Here is a 22,969-nt window from a genome sequence, read left to right as displayed (position 1 = left end):
TTTATTTATTTACACTTTTGTACATTCTCCCAAATTAAGGTAAAGAAAATTAAAACTTCCATGTAATACACTTTATTAACAATGTCACATTAGCAGAAGTACAAGAACAGCAAAGTTGTTCCTCTTAAATGATGCAAAAGTTTATTATGATGCATCATATTACACGAAGATTTTACAACAAGTCCTTCATGGTACCCTGTCACCAACGGCTCTGTGTTTGTGGTGGACACGTTGATGTTCCACTCCCCCCTTGCCCTTCATCCACGGTAGTGGGCACTGCCAGTGGGCACTGGTAGTGGGCACCGGTGGTCGGCACTGGCAGTGGGCACGGTGGTAGTGGGGGTCAGCAAGAACATTATGGATATTTAAGTTATATATATTTATAAGAAGAGAGCTAATGCACGGATCATCCGGGGTACCTGCTGTTGTTGTTGTTTATAGATTCAGCTACTCTGAACAAGTTCCAAGTAGCACAGGCTATGGTGAGCCCGTAACTTACCTGGCACAGGAGCGGGGCTCGCAGAGTACCTATTACCACATTTTCTTATTTATATTCTCTTATTTTGAGCAGAGGCATCGGGGATTGGATCGGGTGAGCGAGCAACGCGGGCACTGTGACGTGTTGGAGCACAATTTGTATATCTAAAGAAGCCATTGGCAGTCCCCAAGACTGCGAACAGCACTGCCAGAACAGCCATCAGCATCGCAAACTGCAAGAATAATTAGACATCAAAATCAGTCTATTACGTATCTAAAACACGCTAAAAATAAATAGTTTAGTGGACCTGACGGTTGAGTGTACAGCGCTCGGTGTTCGTAGTCCTAAGGGTCCGGGTTCGATCCCCGGCGGACGCGGAAATAAATGGGCAGAGTTTCTTTCATCCTGATGCATCTTTTCACCTAGCAGTAAATAGGTACGTGGGAGTTTGACAGTTGCTACGGGCTGCTTCCTGGAGATGTTTGTGTGTGTGTGAAAATTAGGATTAAGGACTTGCCCGAAACGCTATGCGTGCTAATGGCTGTACAGGAATGTGAGAATTCTTGTATGTATATAAATAAAATAAAAATAAGTCTATATATAAATGGCTGAATTTAGATTTTGTTTCTGCTGTTGGATAAAATGTCAGGAAATTGTGGTTTTCCTTGACAAGATGTACTTTTGTGTCATTCTGAGTATCGCAGACACAATCTTAATTAACTGTTTTAGTTTCACTCTTCAACAATCTCAAGAGATCTAGGAAACTAACCCCAGGGTGGAGTATAATGCTAGAGGTTTACTCTCCCTATTTAACTTCATATATCATTAGTATGGCATCGACTTTATTTGAACTTCTACAGGAACTAAAAAAAGTTCACGTTCAAATGCTTAATTTGTTGTGTGTTAAGCACTTAACTGCTTGTTGATAAATAACACGAGTTTAAACATTATTCTCATAAATTAGAGCGTGATATCTGAAATTTATTTTAAAATAAACTAAAGTTCTGTGGATATTATTAAAATTAAACAAATGCATCAATTAAGCAGTCAGAGTGGTGAGGCTTAAGTAGAGAGAAAACGTTCTAAACTGTGTTGTGTAGCGATCAACGTTTACAAAGTGCAGTCAATATAAACAGATAATACTTACGATCTTCATGTTGGCGGAGGAGTTGGTAATGACAAGAGAAGTTGTGAAGGAGTGTGTCTGGGGTACCAAACCCCAGACTTTATATACTCCTGCCGGGTCAGGTGATGCCAACACGAGCTATTGACCTACAGGAAACTTTCACTTTCGCAGTTTCCTATTTCGTAACATTTCAATAAAACGTAATATTTGTTCACAATAAGACTGCAAAATGTTTTAACTGTTCGTCTGGACATGTAGTGTTCGTGTTTGGATAATTGGTCAAAACGAAACCGCTTGTACAAACAATCGACAATTTTAATATTTTCTTCTCTGCTAATACAAAAATGGGAATTGAGTTTTTCCTGACCTTGAGCGACCTTGGGTGCACCAGAAGGACACACACACACACACACACACACTAGTTGATTGACATTTGAGAGGCGGGACCAAAGCTCAAGACCCGCAAGCACAATTAGATGAGTACACACCGACTGGTTTAGGTGCTTGTGCTGTTGAAGGGATGGGGGGGGGGGAGGGTGTCAAGGACAAGGGAGAGAGGGGGGTGTCTAAGGGGGGGTGGAACTTGGTGTTTACCAGTTCAAACCCAATTTTCTGCAGCAAAAGTCACTCAGATTGGTTTATAACCTGCAGGAAATATTATTAATAAGTTGCATTTAATTGAACTCATTTACAGAACCTGTTTTGCGATCAAGATCTAAAACTCCTAAATTCCGAGCACATATATATAGGGAGATTAGGACTCGCTTCCGAACACCAAAATCATCTTGTAGAGTAAGACTCTGGCCATACATACTGTATCATAAACACTCTACTGTTATTCCCATACACAAAACACAGTATCCCTTACAAGAATGTCAATAGAGATCTCCTATAACATCCATATGGAAGATATTTTAAAGTCAGATCCCGAAACTGCTCAATAAAATAGCAGCATACAAGAGAGATATGGCAGAAACTGAAAAATATAGCCAGTGAATGTAATGTGTACATTTATCACAGTTACAAAATACACTGTAAACGACTCTTCAGTCTCCGGCCAATAAATATAAGTAATGTGTAAATAAGTAATGTAATTAAAGTGTCAATAGTAAGTAAAAAGCTCCACTTATTTCTTCCGTGGGAGCAGAGGAACTCTCGAAATTATCAACAGGTAATCGACAGGTAATACGTTATGTGCTAGCATAAAACTATTACTAGCATAAAACTTACTAATATGCACATAATACAACCATTCACTCTGCTACCATACACACAGTACTACTACCATATACACACTGCTATCATACACACAGTACTACCATACACACACTGCTATCATACAGTACTACCATACACACACTGCTAGTATACACACAGTACTACCATACACACACTGCTATCATAGACACAGTACTACCATACACACACTGCTATCATACACACAGTACTACCACACACACACACTGCTATCATACACACAGTACTACCACACACACACTGCTATCATACACACAGTACTACCATACACACACTGCTATCATACACACAGTACTACCATACACACACTGCTATCATACACACAGTACTACCACACACACACACTGCTATCATACACACAGTACTACCACACACACACTGCTATCATACACACAGTACTATCATACACACACTGCTATCATACACACAGTACTACCATACACACACTGCTATCATACACACAGTAATATCATACACACACTGCTATCATACACACAGTACTATCATACACACAGTACTATCATACACACGCTACCGTTCAGACAATGCTACTCATTTACAAACTGAGAGGACAAGACTGGCAAGCAAAATGTTACTCTGCAACCAGTAACATTCTGAACATCACCAACATTCACATGAATAACTTACTTATCTTCGGCTTCATTAGACATTTTTAGCTTCAAATATTTTCAGCTGGTTTGAATATTTGCAAATAACCGGTTTGAATGAACAGCATGTACAAATTTATGAATGCGTCAGTGGGGTCGACCGCTGGATGTAATGGACTTGAGTCGAGGACAGTTGGCAAGTTGCCTTTCCACCACAGTCAATGGGATGGGTATGGGGTGCATAATAAAGAAATTTATTTATTTTATAATAGGTCTAGTTTTAATATCTTTCTTGTATATATATTTGTTCTTTATTTTATAAAAGAATTTATTTTAGGATTTAGTCAGTTCATTTTTATTCATTTAATAAGATTTAAATTTGAACTGTATACATTTTTTAGCTAATCCTGCGTTGTTTTTTTAACCACTAACGATGGGGATTATTTTAAATAAACTGAAGATGTACATCTTTTCCCTTATTTTACTTTTCTTAAGTATGTATTTATATTTATATACACTTTTGTACAGTCTCCCAAATTTAGGTAAAGAAAATTAAACATCCATGTCATAGAATTTATTAACAATGTCACATTAACAGAAGTGTAAGAACAGCAAAGTTGTTTCTCTTAAATGATGCAGAAGTTTATTATGATGCATCATATTACACGAAGATTTTATAACAAGTCCTTCATGGTACCCTGTCACCAACGGCTCTGTGTTTGTGGTGGACACGTTGATGTTCCACTCCCCCCTTGCCCTTCATCCACGGTAGTGGGCACTGGTAGTGGCCACGGTGGTAGTGGGCACTTAGTGGGCACTGGTAGTGGGCACTTAGTGGGCACTGGTAGTGGGCACTGGCAGTGGGGGTCAGTAAATAGGTACCTGGGAGTTAGTCAGCTGTCACGGGCTGCTTCTTGGTCACGACCTGCTTCCTGGGGTGTGTATGGTGAGGAAAAAAAGTAGTTAGTAAACAGTTGAGAGGCGGGCCGAAAGAGCAAAGCTCAACCCCTCGCAAAACACAACTAGGTGAATACAACTAGGTGAATACACACCAGTTGATTGACATTTGAGACCCACAAGCACAATTAGGCGAGTACACACCGACTTGTTTGGGTGCTTGTGCTGTTAAAGGAATGGGGGGGGGGAGGGGTGTCAAGGACAAGGGAGAGAGGGGGGGTGTCTAAGGGAAGAAGAGGGGGTGGAACTTTGTGCTTACCAGTTCAAACCCAATTTTCTGCAGCAAAAGTCACTCAGATTGGTTTATAACCTGCAGGAAATATTATTAATAAGTTGCATCTAATTAAACTCAATTACAGAATCTGTTTTGCGATCTAGATCTAAAACTCCTAAATTCAGAGTACATATATATAGGGAGATTAGGACTCGCTTCCGACCACCAAAATCACCGTGTGGAGTAAGACTCTGGCCATACATACTGTATCATAAACACTAATGTTATTCCCATACACAAAACACAATATTCCTTACAAGGACGTCAATAGAGATATCTCATAACATCCATATGGAAGATATTTTAAAGTCAGATCCCGAAACTGCTCAATAAAATGACAATATGCTGGAGCGAGATATGGCAGGAACTGAAAAATATAGCCAATGAATGGAAAGTGTACATTTAACAGTTACAAAACACACTGTAAACATCAAAGGCCCACGACTCTTCAGTCTCCGGCCAATAAATATAAGTAATGTGTTAATAAGTAATGTAAATAAAGTGTCAATAGTAAGTAAAAAGCTGCACTTATTTCTTCCGTGGGAGCAGAGGAGCTCTCGAAATTATCAACAGGTAATCGACAGGTAATACATTATGTGCTAGCATAAAACTATTACTAGCAAAAAACTATTACTAATATGCTCATAATACAACCATTCACTCTGCTACCATACGCACAGTACTACCATATACACAGTACTACCATACACACAAAGCTATCATACACATAGCACTACCATACACACAGTACTACCATACACACAATGCTATCATACACACAGTACTACCATACACACAGTACTACCATACACACGCTACCGTTCAGACAATGCTATTCATTTACAAACTGAGAGGACAAGACTGGCAAACACAATGTTACTCTGCAACCAGTAACATTCTGAACACCACCAACATTCACATGAACAACTTACTTATCTTCGGCTTTATTACACATTTTCAGCTTCACCAAACATTTTCAGCTGGTTTGAATGTTTGAAAATTCCTGGTTTGAATGAACAGCATGTACAAATTTATGAATGCGTCTGTGGGGTCGACTGCTGGATGTAATGGACTGGAGTCGAGGACAGTTGCCAAGTTGCCTTACCACCACCGCCCATGGGATGGGTATGGGGTGCATAGTAAAGAAATTGACTTATTTTATAATACGTCTAGTTTTAATATCTTTCTTGTATATATATTCGTTCTATATTTTATAAAAGAATTTATTTTAGGATTTAGTCAGTTCATTTTTATTCATTTAATAAGAATTAAATTTGAACTGTATACATTTTTTAGCTAATCCTGCGTTGTTTTTTTAACCGCTAACGATGGGGATTATTTTAAATTAACTGAAGATGTACATCTTTTCCCTTATTTTACTTTTCTTAAGTATGTATATATATATATATATATATATATATATATATATATATATATATATATATATATATATATATATATATATATATATATATATATATATATATATATATATATATATACATTTTTGTACAGTCTCCCAAATTTAGGTAAAGAAAATTAAACATCCATGTCATAGAATTTATTAACAATGTCACATTAGCAGAAGTGTAAGAACAGCAAAGTTGTTCCTCTTAAATGATGCAAAAGTTTATTATGATGCATCATATTACACGAAGATTTTATAACAAGTCCTTCATGGTACCCTGTCACCAACGGCTCTGTGTTTGTGGTGGACACGTTGATGTTCCACTCCCCCCTTGCCCTTCATCCACGGTAGTGGGCACTGCCAGTGGGCACCGGTGGTGGGCACTGGTAGTGGCCACGGTGGTGGGCACTGCCAGTGGCTACGATGGTAGTGGGGGTCAGCAAGAACATAATGGATATTTCCGTTATATATATTTATTAGAAGAGAGCTAATGCATGGATCATCCAGGGTGCCGATTACCTCATTTTCATATTTATTTTTTCTTATTTTGAGCAGAGGCATCGGGGATTGGATAGGGTAAGCGAGCAACGCGGGCACTGCGAGGTGATTGAACACAGTGGCCATTGGCAGTCCCCAAGACTGCGAACAGCACCGCCAGAACAGCCATCAGCATCACAAACTGCAAGAATAATCAGACATCAAAATCAGTCTATTATGTATCGAAAACACGTTAAAACTAAGTAGTTTAGGGGGCCTGACGGTTGAGTGGACAGCGCTCGGAGTTCGTAGTCCTAAGGGTCCGAGTTCGATCCCCGGCGGAGGCGGAAACAAATGAGAAGAGTTTCTCGCCCTGATGCCCCTGTTCACTTAAAAGTAAATGAGTCCCTGGAGTTTGACACCTGCTATGGGCTGCTTCCTGGGGATGTGTATGTGTGTATTCACCTAGTTGTGCTTGCGGGGGTTGAGCTCTGCTCTTTCGGCCCCGCCTCTCAATTGTAAATCAACTGTTTCTACTACTTTTTTCCCTCCACACCGCACACCAGGAAGCAGCCCGTGACAGCTGACTAACTCCCAGATACCTATTTACTGCTAGGTAACAGGGGAATAGAGTGAAAAAAACTCTGCCCATCGTTTCTCGCCGGCGCCCGGGATCGAACCCGAGACCACAGGATCACGTGTCCATCATGCTGTCCGCTCGGCCACCGGCTCCCCGTGTGTGTGTGAAAATTAGGATTAATGACTTGCCCGAAACGCTATGCGTGCTAGTGGCTGTACAAGAATGTAAGAACTCTGGTATATATAAATAAAAATTTATATAAATATATATATAAATAAAAATTACCACCTCTAGCTGGAAGAAGGGGGACCCATAGCCTCGGAGGAAACCACGCATAACGCATTAGAGGGAATGTTTAGATCCCCTCCAATACAGTTTCTGTGTGCTTTTCTCCTACCACCCCCTTCCTTTTTTATTTTTTGTGCTTTATTATGCATTTGATGGTTACAAGATATACATGGGTTGATACAAAAATAATAATGCAAAAAGGTGCTTAAAGGTTTATGTAAATATATGTATAAATAAAAATTTATATATATAAATGGCTGAATTTAGATTTTGTTTCTGCTGTTTGACAAAATGTCAGGAACCTTATTTTCCTTGACAATATATACCTGTGTGTCACTCAAGAGTATCGTAGATACATTCTTAATTGTTTTAGTTTCACTCTTCAACAATCTCAAGAGATCTAGGAAACTAACCCCAGGGTGGAGTTTAATGCTAGAAGGTTACTCTCTCTATTTAACTTCATATATCATTAGTATGGCATCGACTTCATTTGAACTTCTGCAAGAACTAAACAAAAGTTTTAATTTGGTGCGTGTTAAGCACTTAACTGCTTGTTGATAAATAACACCAGTTTTAACATTATTCTCATAAATTAGAGCGGGGTATCTAAAATTTGTTTTAAAAAAATTTAAAGTTCTGTAGATATTATTAAATTTAAACAAATGCATCAATTAAGCAAAGTGGTGAGGCTTAAGTAGAGAGAAAAATTTCTAAACTGTTGTGTAGCGATCAACGTTTATAAAGTGCAGTCAATATAAACAGATAATACTTACGATCTTCATGTTGGCGGAGGAGTTGGTAACAACAGAAGAAGTTGTGAAGGAGTGTGTCTGGGGTACCAAACCCCCAGACTTTATATACTCCTGCCGGGTCAGGTAATGCCAACACGAGCTATTGACCTACAGGAAACTTTCATTTTCGCAGTTTACTATTTCGTAACATTTCAATAAAACGTAATATTTGTTCACAATAAGACTGCAAAATGTTTTAACTGTTCGTCTGGACATGTAGTGTTCGTGTTTGGATAATTGGTCAAAACGAAACCGCTTGTACAATCTATCGACAATTTTTAAATTTTCTTGTCTGCGAATACAAAAATGGGAACGGAGTTTTTCCTGCCCTTTGCTGATTTTGGATGCACCAGTAGAACACACACACGCACGCACGCACGCACGCACGCACGCACGCACACACACACACACACACACACACACACACACACACACACACACACACACACACACACACACACACACACTTTCTAAGCCAACATGTCAGGGAACCCACAAGGATGAGAGGAAACGATGAACCAGCGAGACTCGACCTAGTCTTCACTCTGAACGACTCCGACATAAGGGAAATCGGCTTTGAGGAATGAGCGACCACAGTGTACTGGCGTTTGAGTATCTGGTTGAGGAAGGGTTATTGAACTCGAGGAGAGGTACTGAAAACAAAAGGCTGGCATTCCGAAAGGGAAACTATGAGGAGATAAGAAAATTCCTAACAGATATAACATGGGAAACAGAGCTCAGGGGAAAGATGGCCCAAGACATGATGGACTTCATCATGCAGAAGGGCAAGGAAGCAGCAAACAAGTTTGTCCCAGTCCAAAAGGAAAACAGTGAAATGAAGATGAGAAACCCATGGTTTAATCAGAGATGTAGGCTACCTAAGCAGCAAAGTAAAAGGTCGTGGAGAAATTATAGGAATAACAGGACAATTAAGAGAAGAGAAAGATACCAGAGTATCAGGAATGAATATGTCAGGATGAGAAGAGAGGCAGAAAGACAATACGAAAATGACATCGCAAGCAAGGCAAAGACTCAGCCTAAATTGCTTCACAGCTACATCAGGAGAAAAACAACAGTAAAGGAACAGGTAATGAAAATATGGATAAGGGGAGAAGGATTCACTACACACGACAAGGAAGTGTGTGAGGAATTGAATAAGAAATTCAAGGAGGTCTTCACTTTAGAGCAAGGAGAAATTTCAGAGATAAGAGAGAGAACAGTTAACCAGGAACCACTAGAAGAGTTTGAGATTACCAGCGGAAAAGCAAGAAAGTGTTTACTAGAGTTGGATGTGACAAAAGCTATTGGCCCAGATTGAATCTCCCCTTGGATACTAAAGGAAGGAAAAGGAGCAGAAGCACTGTGCCTACCACTCTCCATAGTGTATAACAAATCACTGGCAACAGGAGAACTGCCAGAAATTTAGAAAGCAGCTAATGTAGTTCCGGTATACAAGAAAGGGGATAGACAGGAGGCACTGAACTACAGGCCAGTGTCCCTAACCTGCATACCATGCAAGCTGATGGAGAAAGTTGTACCAAGAAAGCTAGTGGAGCATCTGGAACAAAAGAACTTTGTAACAGCATGGGTTCATGGATGGCAAGTCCTGCCTCACAGAGCTAATTGAATTCTACGACCAGGCAACAAAAATCAGGCAAGAAAGAGAAGGGTGGGCAGACTGCTATTTTTTTGGATTACCAGAAAGTCTTTGATACAGTACCACACACGAGGCTAGTGAAAAAGATGGAGATGCAGGCTGGAGTGAAAGGGAAGGTACTCCATTGGATAAGGGAGTACTTAAGCAAGAGAAGACAACGAGTAACTGTGAGGGGTGAGGTCTCAGATTGGCGTGACGTCATAAGTAGAGTCCCGCAGGGGTCAGTTCTTGGACCTATACTGTTTCTGATATATGCAAATGATCTCCCAGAGGGTATAGACTCGTTTCTCTCAATGTTTGCTGATGAGGCAAAAATTATGAGGAGGATTGAAAAAGAGGATGATAGTAGGAAGCTACAGAACGACCTAGACAGACTGAATGAATGGTCCAACAAATGGCTGCTAAGTTTAACCCGAGTAAATGCTAAGTAATGAAACTAGGCGGTGGAAACAGGAGGCTAGACACAGGATACAGAATAAGAGATGAAGTACTTAATGAAACAGAAAGAGAGAAAGATCTAGGAGTTGATATCACACCAAACCTGTCTCCTGAAGCCCACATAAAAAGAATAACGTCTGTGGCATATGCGAGGCTGGCTAACATCAGAACAGCGTTCAGGAACCTGTGTAAGGAATCATTCAGAATCTTGTATACCACATACGTAAGACCAATCCTGGAGTATGCGGCCCCAGCATGGAGCCCGTACCTTGTCAAGCACAAGACGAAGCTGGATAAAGTTCAGAGGTATGCCACTAGACTAGTCCCAGATCTAAGATGCATGAGTTACGAGGAAAGGCTGCGGGAAATGCACCTTACGACACTGGAAGACAGAAGAGTGAGGGGAGACATGATCGCTACCTACAAAATCCTCAGGGGAATTGACAGGGTAGACAGGGACAAACTATTCAACACTGGTGGTACGCGAACAATGGGACACAGGTGAAAACTGAGTACCCAAATGAGCCACAGGGACGTTAGAAAGAACTGTATCAGTGTCAGAGTAGTTAACAGGTGGAATGCATTAGGCAGTGATGTGGTGGAGGCTGACTTCATACACAGTTTTAAATGTAGATATGACAGAGCCCAGTAGGCTCAAGAACCTGTACATTAGTTAATTGACAGTTGAGAAGCGGGACCAAAGAGCCAGTGCTCAACCCCCGTAAGCACAACTCGGTGAGTACACACCGACTGGTTTAGGTGCTTGTGCTGTTGAAGGGATGGGGGGGGAGGGTGTCAAGGACAAGGGAGAGAGAGGGAGATATCTAAGGGAAGAGGGGGGGGAGTTTGGTGTTTACCAGTTCAAACCCAATTTTCTGCAGCAAAGGTCACTCAGATTGGTTTATAACCTGCAGGAAATATTTTAAGTTGCATCTAATTGAACTCTGTTACATAACCTGGTTTGCGAGCAAGATCTAAAACTCCTAAATTCAGAGCACATATATATAGGAAGATTAGGACTCGCTTCCGACCACCAAAATCATCGTGTGGAGTAAGACTCTGGCCATACATACTGTATCATAAACACTCTGTTATTCCCATACACAAAACACAGTATTCCTTACAAGGATGTCAATAGAGATATCTCATAACATCCATATGGAAGATATTTTAAATCAGATCCCGAAACTGCTCAATAAAATGTCAACATGCTGGAGCGAGATATGGCAGGAAGTGAAAAATAAAGCCAATGAATGGAATATTTGCCTTTAGCATAGTTACAATACACACTGTAAACCTCAGAGGTCCACGACTCTCCAGTCTCCTGCCAATAAATATAAGTAATGTGTTGATAAGTAATGAAAGTAAAGTATCGAGCCGGTCGGCCGAGCGGACAGCACACTGGACTTGTGATCCTGTGGTCCTGGGTTCGATCCCAGGCGCCGGCGAGAAACAATGGGCAGAGTTTCTTTCACCCTATGCCCCTGTTACCTAGCAGTAAAATAGGTACCTGGGTGTTAGTCAGCTGTCACGGGCTGCTTCCTGGGGGTGGAGGCCTGGTCGAGGACCGGGCCGCGGGGACACTAAAAAGCCCCGAAATCATCTCAAGATAACCAAGATATCAATAGTAAGTAAAGAGCAGCACTTATATCTTCCTTGGGAGCAGAGGAGCTCTCGAAATTATCAATAGGTAACACATTATGTGCTAGCATAAAACTATTACTAATATGCACATAATACAACCATTCACTCTACTACCATACAAACAGTACTACTACCATATACACACTACTACCATACAGGGGCCTCGCGGCTGAGTGGATAGCGCTCGGGGGTCGTAGTCCTAATTGCCCGGGTTCGATTCCCGGCCGAGGAAGAAATAAGTGGGCAGAGTTCCTTTCACCCCGATGGGCCTGTTCACCTAGAGGTAAATAGGTACCTGTGAGTTAGAAAGCTGCTACGGGCTTCTTCCTGGGGATGTGTGTATGTGTGTTCGAGAGAAATATATGTAGTAGATATAATAGAGAAAAATAGATTGGTTAGTAAGTCGGAGTCCAAGAGCTAATAGTTCGATTCTACTGACACAAATAGTAAGCACACTACTACCATACACACGCTACCGTTCAGATAATGCTACTCATTCACAAATGGAGAGGACAAGACTGGCAAGCAAAATGCTACTCTGCAACCAGTAACATTCTGAACAACATCCCATGAACAATTTACTCACGTGAACAACTTACTCATCTTCGACTTTATGAGTCATTTTCAGCTTCACCAAACATCTTCAGCTTCACCAAACATCTTCAGCTTCACCAAACATCTTCAGCTTCATCAAACTAATCAGATAATTAACTAACGCTAGCACATAAAATAATACAGCATACAATACAGGTAATGTAGTATTACAGATACAGATAATATCAAGCCTCAGTGAATACATTTCACTCGATTTTTTTCTCTATTTGTTCCTCCTCTTCCTCTCACCTCTCCCTCATCTTCATCTTTTACTCTTTTTACTTCAATTTTCACCCCTCTTCTGCACCTCGACTTATTTTCCAAAACTCATTATCCGCAGTCCTCCCTGCCCTCTTCTTCTCTACTGACTCCACATCCTTCTTCACTCCTCAGTTCGGCCCTTCTCCCTCTTCCCCCTTCTCTTCGTCCTCTAACTCCTCAGTTTCCCTTGTCTCCCTCCCTCCCTTTCCCTCTGTTCCTTCTCCTCTTACTCCTCACCCTTCCCTCAGCTCCTCTCTTCTCCACCTCTCACTAACCTGCCAGGACTAAGAAGTATCTACACATCTTATTGTTGTTGTCGAGTGTGTGGATGTATTTGTTGACGTCTGAGGTCCTCATGCTGACGTCAGTAGTCCTCATGCTGATCTAGATGAGAGATTCGGCTCCAGTCTTAGTATGAGACATTAGTATGAGTAATCTCACTTTTGAGACGTTGTGGCTAGAGTGCATGGCTCCTAAGATGTCACTTCAATGATAACATATTCTAAGAAGTAATAAGAAGTAATGACGCACGTGAGAACTTTTTGAATTTCAGTTTATCTGCTAATCAAAGTTTAGGTGATATTACAATTATCTCGGAGCTTCCCAGACACGTAGCTACGGCCGGGTACCATGTCTCTCTGATTGGTGGAAGTTTGAATCCCTGTTGCCTTATCAGTTCACCCTTGTTCATCCATCAGGGATTGAGGACAGGGGCAAGATTCACGAAGCAGTTACGCAAGTACTTACGAACCTGTACATCTTTCCTCAATCTTTGACGGCTTTGGTTACATTTATTAAGCAGTTTACAAGCATGAAAACTTCCCAATCAACTGTTGTTATTGTTATAAACAGCCTCCTGGTGCTTCGGAGCTCATTAACTGTTTAATAATTGTAAACAAAGCCGCGAAAGATTGAGAAAATATATACAGGTTCGTAAGTGCTTGGGTAACTGCTTCGTGAATCTGGCCCCTGGTTATGAGAATGAAGCTGAACGTTGAAAAGACAAAGCTCCAGACATGCTCATAAGATCCAGAACTGGTCAGTTCTCATAACCACTTGCATAAGACAACATTTCCTGATTTTCTGCCTGCAGCCATCTAGACCGGTCGCTGGAGACTTGCTGGGTCGGGTCGCTCTCTCTCCGAAGAGAAGCTATCTTAAGATCTCGCTGTTGCTATCGGCCGGTAGATTTGCTGTCCGTCCTAATGTTAATATTTCAGTCGTTAATGTTGCTATTGTTAATGTTGCTGATGATGTTATCTTTAATTTTGTTATTTTTAACGTTGATTTTCACACAGAAATCACATTAACGTGATATCAATGAGAAAATCCACTGGGACTATAGGTGGCTGCGAACCTTCGATGCTACTGCCGTTAATGCTGTTATTGCAAAGATTTTATTGTTATTCTCCTGTTGTAAATAATCAATGATGGAATCAGTTTGTCTCCTGTGTATTCCTTCCCATATTGGTCTCCGGATGCACGATAGAACTATGAGTTAGCTAAAACATTTGCTCGTAAAGAGGGAATTGATTACCATCTTGGATTGCCTTTGAGCAGCCTGAGGGCAGCAATATTTCCAGAACAGCATCCAAATTGAGAAGACTTGAGGCCAAATCAAATTGGTACCAGTTACTCCATCTTTCTATTATGCAGGAAGACCCTATATATATATAAATATAAATATATTATACAATTGTGAGGGTACCACCTCTGGTGCAAGTGTAGGGATCCATAGCCTCGGAGAAGAAGATTAAGAGTATTCAGAGAAGACCTTGTGGATTCTCACTGAACATTCTCTCTTTTTTGAGAGAGAATGTCTGTCCGAAGTTGGAGGCCAGAACCTTTGGAGTAGCATTACCCAAGATTGTAGAGGAAACGGCCTAGGGTTGAGGATGGACATAGGCTGGTCAGGGTAGGCCGACTAATATTTAAGAAATATTAGTAATTATTAATCCCCCCCCCCTACCAAATCACACCCGATTTTCACAGATTAAATTCTCGTTAAGTGCGAAATATTGGTCGAAATGCCCGAAGAGTTTCCATCAGAAGAAATTATTTCCTTAAATGGTAGATAATCTGACCCTCCCCTTTCCCTCTGAGTTAGCATTGTTCTACTGAACAAGGTTGAGATTATTGTGGAGGACAGATTTGTTATCTTTGGATATATATATATATAATATATATATAATATATATAATATATATTTATTCCTGCACAGACGACGACTTGATAGAATGCTCTAGGTGTGTGTATTGATTTTTAAAACAAATTTATTTTGGATGCCAAAGCTTAGTGACGCTCAGAGGTTAAAAGGCTCGTGTGATTACAGTGATTAATTTTTCCTCATTAAGTGCAGAGATTAAGGGATATCTTATTAATTGTTTCTTAAAGATTTTGTTTGTTTTATCTAGCAGATTGTTTCCCTTTGGTGAGCGATTCGAGTAAAGTTCTGTCAGTATTTTAATTCAATTTCATTTTATGAAACATTGCGAGTCAGTAACGCCTCAGTCTGCTCTTCATTACTGCTTGCCCAAAACTCGAGCTGAATCTACACAAATCACATAATTTTCACATTATGATGATTTCCAGATTACATACGAGGCGGTGGATTATTTTGGCAGTGTCTCTCGACGCCGGACGAATAGACCTGGTTCCAGAGTGTCTCCCTGAGGTGTACAGTGCCACTGCCGACGTAGTGACAAAACGGTAAGCGACGTCTACGGGCTCACCATAGCCCGTGCTACTTTGAACTTTGTTCCAAGTAGCGAATCTTCAACAACAACGACAAAACGGTGCTGTAGTAAGTCCATGCGAGTCTTTAAGGGGTATCTGGCCTCCCTGTTGTTTACGGTGACTGCAGTAAGCGCCCCGAAAGTGAGCTGTTTTAGTCTCGTGATGAGCACTGGGGGGGGGGGGGGTGGCCCAGTTATCGGTTGTTGGTGACCTGGGGCCAGATTCACGAAGCAATTACACGAGTACTTACGAACGTGTACATCTTTCCTCAATCTTGGACGGCTTTGGTTACATTTATTAAACAGTTTACAAGCATGAAAACTTCCCAATCAACTGTTTTTATTGTTATCAACAGCCTCCTGGTGCTTCGGAGCTCATTAACTGCTTAATAATTGAAAACAAAGCTGCGAAAGATTGAGAAAAGATATACAGGCTCGTAAGTGCTTGCGTAAAAGCTTCGTGAATCTGGCTCCTGCTTCGGGAGACGGTGGTCCAAGAGGTCGACGAGACGTTTACTGGTTAAGGTCTCTAGACGAATTCTCCACTCTATTCCATTGCACTTGAGAGACCCATGGGGAGTCAGATGTCTTTCAGGATGGTACTGGGATTCCTTTAGCAGTGAAATGCAATGGGGTAGTGTGCAACAAGTGTGATAAATGCTAGAGAAGTTCCATGACAACGGGTCTACTCGCTTAACAACAAATTAAAACATGCCTCTCATACCTACACAAAAATAGCATAGTTCATAAGAATCAGTGAAATCTGGACAGCATCTCTCCAAATATTGTGGTCAACCAGATTATTATATCATTCAGCGCAGAGGAATAACACTGGACGCAAAATACAGGGGAAAAAAAAGAAGATAAATCACCTTGAACTCTTGTTAAATTATGGATCACACAAATAGTATAATTTATCCTGCATTGAGCAACGTAGAAACGTGTTATGTCTTGAGGTAATCTGGGAGATTATCAGCAGCACATCTGAAGCCGATTTGGCTGCCGGAGCTGTCTGGGGTGTTGGCATCCCTATCAGCGCAGCTATATCTGTTTAAAGTGAATAATGACATATATCATTCGCTATATTTATTTTATCGATATCTATGTATTATTTATACAGTCACTTATAATAAATTGCCATAACTAAAACATTGGATTATCTATACCTATAGGAGGGAATGTCTGTATTCACGTAGTTGTGCTTCCGGGGGTTGAGCTCTGCTTCTTTGGTCCCGCCTCTCAACCGTCAATCAACTGGTGCACAGGTTCCTGAGCCTACTGGGCTCTATCAGGTCTACTCTTGAAGCTGTGTATGGAGTCAGCCTCCACCACACAACTTTCTAATGCATTCCATTTGTCTACTACTCTGACACTTAAAAGTTCTTTCTAATATCTCTGTGTATCTGAGTGTGTGTTCAAAGTTGGAGGCCAGAAGCTTATGGCTAGCCTCCCAAAAATTTATAGTTTGATATAATATTGACTATACTGGTATTCCTCAGATATATATATATATATATACTTAAACCGAATTAAAAACTGTCCAATTGTTAAGAAACAGTTACAATAAAAAATAACTGACAGACAAGTGTGTTTACAGGATGCTGTGGCGGGGATGAAGATCACTGAAGACTGAACCATTAGTAAACAAAGGGGAAGGTAACAAGTACATTACCTGTAGCCGACGTTTTGTTTACACCTCCTTGCTTCCCCCTTGATGACTCTCAGCTCATCAAACGTCACGTTCCCCTGTTAATTATACATGTGCTTGTTAATGGTGTGGTGTTTAGAGGTGGGGTTGTTTACAGTGTAGCTTCGTTAATAAGTAGGTTTGTTTACAGTGTAGCTTCGTTAACAAGTAGGTTTGTTTACAGTGTAGGTTCGTTAATAGGTAGTGTTGTTTACAGTGTAGGTTCGTTAATAGGTAGTGTTGTTTACAGTGTAGCTTCGTTAATAGGTAGTGTTGTTTACAGTTTAGCTTCGTTAATAGGTAGTGTTGTTTACAGTGTAGCTTCGTTAATAGGTAGTGTTGTTTACAGTGTAGCTCCGTTAATAAGTAGGTTTGTTTACAGTGTAGCTTCGTTAATAAGTAGGTTTGTTTGCAGTATAGGTTCGTTAATAGGTAGGATTGTTCACTTTTATGTTGAGAGGCATGTTTGTTGACAGGTATACACATGTTTACAAGTGTGCTTGTTTTCATGTATGTTTACAGTAATATATTCATGTTTAAAAATATATATTTGCACAACATTTCCTTCCTTTCACAATTATTTAAATTTAGTTAAAACATGTTTTTCTTATTTTTGTACCTTTGGTATTGTTTCCTCGACCAATTTGGCCATCAGAGTGACAATTTTTGACCCGTAGTATAGTATTAGTGCAATACTTTGCATCTGAGACTAAGCAAGCTTTGAGTCACAATAACTTGCCTAAAGTATGTAGACCAGACCACACACTATAAGGTGAAGGGACGACGACGAGAATGGTCCAGGACGGACCGAAACGTCGTCGTCCCTTCACCTTCTACTGTGTGCTCTGGTCAACATATCCAAGACTAAAATTGATCTTGTGCAGTACTGAATAATAATTAGGGTGACATATATGCAAAGGAACACAGGATTAAGGGCGTACCGGATTAGTGTAAGGACCGGGATAATCGCTTTCCAGAAACAAGTCAGACGTCCACTCCCAGACGTTGCCCAACATATTGTGGAGGCCGTAACCGTTAGGCGCGTGTGATGTCACTGGACAATTGACCGCGCAGCCGTCTTCTCCTGTGACTTCGAAGGGGAATGTTCCCTGCCACATGCTGGCCCTGATAGTCAGATGAGACGGGGGCACTTTCATGAGGGATGTGTTTACAGTTTATGTACAATGAAAAATTTATGTTTACTAAATAATAACATGCAGCTTCTTATTTAACTTGGTAGAACCATATTATGACGCTTCCTATATCAACGAGTTAGAGTTTTAAAAATCTCTTTAAACCCTCGTTAAAACCTAGAGTAATGCAACTTTTTCGTTTCTTGTTGTCTGGGACAGGCAGCCCGTGTATGTATATACCTTAGACTTGTATCGAGTTCCCCCCCCCCCTCCCCTAAGGTCAAACTAGAGACCCTTCCCAAGATGAACCCCACAACAGTTACCTACCTCCCTGGTACCGATTTAGCGCCTGGTGAACATAAGCATTAGGTGAAAGGAATCTTGCCCACCCGAGCGTCATTATGTGAGAGTAACAACAGTGTTGTACAATACCTGAACTGATTGTTTGGCATATATTTGTCGCCAGTGGAAAATATCAATTCGTGTATTCCAGCTTTACAGGCTCTCTCCCACTCCGCCTCTGTCGGGAGTCTCTTGCCCATCCAGGAGCAGAACGCTCCCGCATCGTTCCAGGACACGTGAACAACTGGATAGTCCATACGACCTGGAAACACAAGAACAAAATACGTGGTGTAGTCTTTATAAATAAACTTAATATATATACATGTAAAGGCTGTACAAATTTGATCTCACCAAAGGAGTACCAGAATTGACGAGTGAGGACTAACCTGACGACTGAGGACTCACCGGACAAATGACGAGTGTGGGCTGGCCGGACAACTAATGGCTGCCTGAAAATCTGCAAACTGACCAGGCAACTGTAGAGTAAGTGTTGTTCGGGAAAACTAAGGAACGACCGGAAAACAGAACGAGTGCAGATTGACCGGACAGCTGACTAGTGAGGACTTACCAATTAACCGACGACTGCCTGGACAAACGGATCTTATCAATATTTAAGTAGCAGTCCATGCAAGATTGTCATCAACAATCGGTCCTTCCTAGGATAGCGTACCCCCGGGTAGTGTACTCATGTCTAGCTACGAAAACGCAGCTGGCGGCTCCTTGGAAATCCGACTGGCCTGTCCCACCAGTGGGTCTCGTACTGCAGGCGAGTAAGAGGATGGAAAGCAGCGATTTACACCCGACTTACGGAGGCGCGTTTTCCCGTCACCTAAGCTGAGAATACTGCGCCACTTTCCCACTACCATTGTCATTTTATGATACTGTTAGTGAAATTTTTGCCCTTGTGTAGTAAATGAACACGACATTATCTATGACACCTTACCTGTGATATTTGAGTCCAGCCCTTCAGGATGCCTCCAATCAGCTCCCTTCACAGGGAGTTGCCACGTCATCTCAAGAAAAGATTCATATATTGTGGATTTGACTTCTTCTGATAACTCACTCTCATCTCCAATCGATTCGCCAAACTTCTCAGCCTGTTAAGCAAACAGATAGCTTTGAGACAAGTTACAATATGTATGAGATATATAATATATAATATGTATAAGTTACGATCATTAACACGTGATGAAAAATGTGACAGTGTCAAACCACGAATGAAGGATTGAAACAAGAATTTCCCTAAGTACTTTCGTATTTAATAACACATCTTCAGAAGGATCCTACTGAAGATGTATTATTAAATACGAAAGTACTTAAGGAAATTCCCGTTTCAATCCTTCACGATCTGACACTGTCATAATATATAATGTGTATTATATAAAATAAATACCTCTGTCGTGTAGCTATTTGCCTCGACAAACAGTTCAAATTCAGCATTAGACACTGCGTAGACATCCATATAAAAGGTATCCATCTCAACCCATCTGGCGGCGATGTCTCGCTCAGCACGGAGTACAGAGTCGTTGTTTCCCTTCACAAACTTCCCTCCAGGGATCTCCACCATCTGCATGGTACGTCTCGACCCATCCACAGCCTTGGCCGCTTGGACAAATCTACGCTCAGATTTACTGTCCAGAGAATCTGCTATGGCTTTACCAACGTGTTCAGATGTACTTCCAAACCTGTTATCATCTTGTGGGGTTCTGTGGTGTTCATTACTGACACACTGATTGACTGCTCCAAGTCCAAGCACTAATAAAGTCCAATATTTGATAAATGGCATGATTTTTTGGCAAAAATATTTTTATTATTTTTTTAGATAATGCAATCTGAAAAGAGAGAAAGTTTGGCTTAGAATCATTAGGTAGAAAATATCCAACTTATGAAAAAGTACAAATATTCAAAATAGGATTTCATCGTAAGGGGTCGATTGATAAATATATCTTGTGGTCGGTGAATTATGATACGAACAAGGGTGGTGTGATGAGTACAGGGTGGTGTGATGAGTACAGGGTGATGTGCTGAGTACAGGGTGGTGTGATGAGTACAGGGTGGTGTGATGAGTACAGGGTGGTGTGATGAGTACAGGGCAGTGTCATGAGTACAGGGCAGTGTCATGAGTACAGGGCAGTGTCATGAGTACAGGGCGGTGTAACGAGTTTAAATAATATAAAGCAATCCTCACCTCGCACAATCCTTCAATTCACACAATCCTCACCGTACATGACTAAGTGAAGAGCTTCACTGTACAACCCCCTCCCCCCCCCCCGTCCCTCTCACCGCACACAACCCCTCACTGTTCATGACAAGGTCAAGCTCTCCCCTCGCCTGACGGCTCCACATACCACTAACACAGGTAACACACACAACAGAGGTAACACTAACAGCCTTGACGAAGGTGCAGGAGCAACAACAGTTGTGAGCGCGAGGCGTCGCTGGAGTGAGGAGAGACAGAGTGTGTGGCTCTAGGATACATTGGTCCCCCCTCCAGCCGCAGCACAGTGTTATCTGGGCACACTTGCTCTGTGTTCACCTCCTTTATTCATTATTATTTCATCATTACGTTGTATAACGTGTTAACTCTACCCACAGATACGAGGCTTCCGGGGGCCACTCAATCTGGAGTAAAGAAGAAAATGTATAGATTGGCCGTGTTTGTAGGAGAAACTAAACTAAATATTATAAAATAAAACATCTTGGTGGTAACACCCGTAACTCGTCCCCCCTTACAAGACGATAACCTTGAACATGTTCAGTCGAACTACTGGAAGATATACGTCAACATTCTTGAAAACACAGGGCAATTGCAGCTTCATTAGTACAAAGGTAACTTGAAGGAAGAGTTTTTCAAATTCACATTTAATTAAAAAAATTGTTTAAATATTCAGATTTTATTTCTTTCATTTTCTTGTATTCAGGAGAGTAGAGATGTGGATCGTGTGACTTCCAGCAGCACACTGGAGGCTCGTGTACACTGTGCTCTTTGTTACTCGGTGTTTACACACACACACACACACACACACACACACACACACACACACACACACTACTGAGCCAGTAGGCTCAGGAATCTCTACACCAGTTGATTTACAGTTGAGAGGCGGGACCAAACAGCCGAAGCTCAACCCCCACAAGCACAAATAGGCGAGTATAAATAGGTGACAAATAGGTGAGTACACACATACATTAGGCAGTGATGTGGTGGAGGCTGACTCCATACACAGTTTTAAATGTAGATATGATAGAGCCCAGTAGGCTCAGGACCCTGTACACCAGTTGATTGACAGTTGAGAGGCGGACCGAAAGATCAGAGCTCAACCCCCCGCAAGCACAACTAGCTGAATACAACAAGGCTATTAAAGCGAGGCATGGGATGGGGGGGGGTGTTATATGTAAACTGTGTATGTAAATATATATACTGCTGCTGCTTCAAGCCCTACTGACTTCAGTAGGGTTTTCCTGACGTCCTATCAGGAAAGTCTATAAATATAACACATGTTATTTGGGTTAAATAGGGTTTTCCTGACTTCCTGTGGCTTCAGTGGGATTCCTAACTAGTGTAACTGATACATTGTTGTGGTACAGGGGTAAGGTCCACGGCTGGGAGAACCCTGGTTGCTGGTTCAAGTCACCTCATGGCTCCACTTATCTGATTAGTGAGAAACAACTGACACAAATAATATATAAAAGACAATAAGATTAGCAACAATAATGTACAAGTAGGCGTGAAATAATTAAAACTATTACTTCTCTATAGGTTCCTTCCCTTCCTCTCACCCCCCTCCCTCTACTCCATCCAAGCAACAGCCTGGTGGACCAAACTCTCGCAAGTCAAGTCTGGCCTCGGGCCGGGCTTGGGGAGTAGCTCCCAGAACCCCATCAACCAGGTATCAACCAGGTATCAACCAGGTATCCTTCACCCCTCCTCTCCCTCTTCTGCGTCCCTTCCCACTCTCCCCAATCTTCTCCACCTGTTGCTCCTCTCCCATCTCCTCTATCTCCTCTGCTAGGACTGAGAAGCAAGGGCACATCTTATGGTGGTCAGTCGAGGAGTCTGGATGTGTTTGTCGACTCCAGTTCCCATGCTGATTTTGACGAGAAATCCGGATCCAGCTGGACCGTTCGCGTGCTGGGGCTTCAGTATAAACACTCTCTCCCCCTACACTTAAGGCAATGCGGATTGAGCGCATGGCAGCCTAGCTAACTCTCCAACCTGACGCACACAACAAAA

General features: G+C 41.4%; 1 protein-coding gene across 3 annotated transcripts; it reads right to left on the bottom strand.

Moving 5' to 3' along the window:
- Window positions 1-56: 56 nt before the first annotated feature.
- LOC123771887 (formylglycine-generating enzyme) lies at window positions 57-21,280 on the bottom strand. 3 transcript variants are annotated; one of them, XR_011230839.1, is made up of 8 exons: window positions 21,124-21,280; window positions 20,129-20,567; window positions 19,679-19,832; window positions 18,826-18,997; window positions 18,202-18,385; window positions 17,246-17,319; window positions 16,446-16,620; window positions 57-710 (listed from the first exon to the last, which is right to left on the bottom strand). XR_011230839.1 is itself a non-coding variant. In XM_045764643.2 (7 exons), the coding sequence occupies exons 2-7, from the start codon at window positions 20,519-20,521 to the stop codon at window positions 16,518-16,520; spliced, it is 1,080 nt and encodes a 359-aa protein (XP_045620599.1). In that variant the 5' UTR covers window positions 20,522-20,567; window positions 21,124-21,280; the 3' UTR covers window positions 16,442-16,517. The 3 variants fall into 3 exon arrangements, 1 of the variants encoding a protein (XP_045620599.1); XR_011230838.1 differs by lacking the exon at window positions 57-710 and adding an exon at window positions 6,562-6,787; XM_045764643.2 differs by lacking the exon at window positions 57-710 and having other exon boundaries at window positions 16,442-16,620.
- Window positions 21,281-22,969: the final 1,689 nt, after the last annotated feature.

The sequence above is a fragment of the Procambarus clarkii genome, chromosome 38 (assembly GCF_040958095.1).
Source record: "Procambarus clarkii isolate CNS0578487 chromosome 38, FALCON_Pclarkii_2.0, whole genome shotgun sequence".
In the NCBI taxonomy this organism is placed as follows: Eukaryota; Metazoa; Arthropoda; class Malacostraca; order Decapoda; family Cambaridae; genus Procambarus; species Procambarus clarkii.
This window is presented reverse-complemented; position numbering and strand designations above follow the sequence as displayed.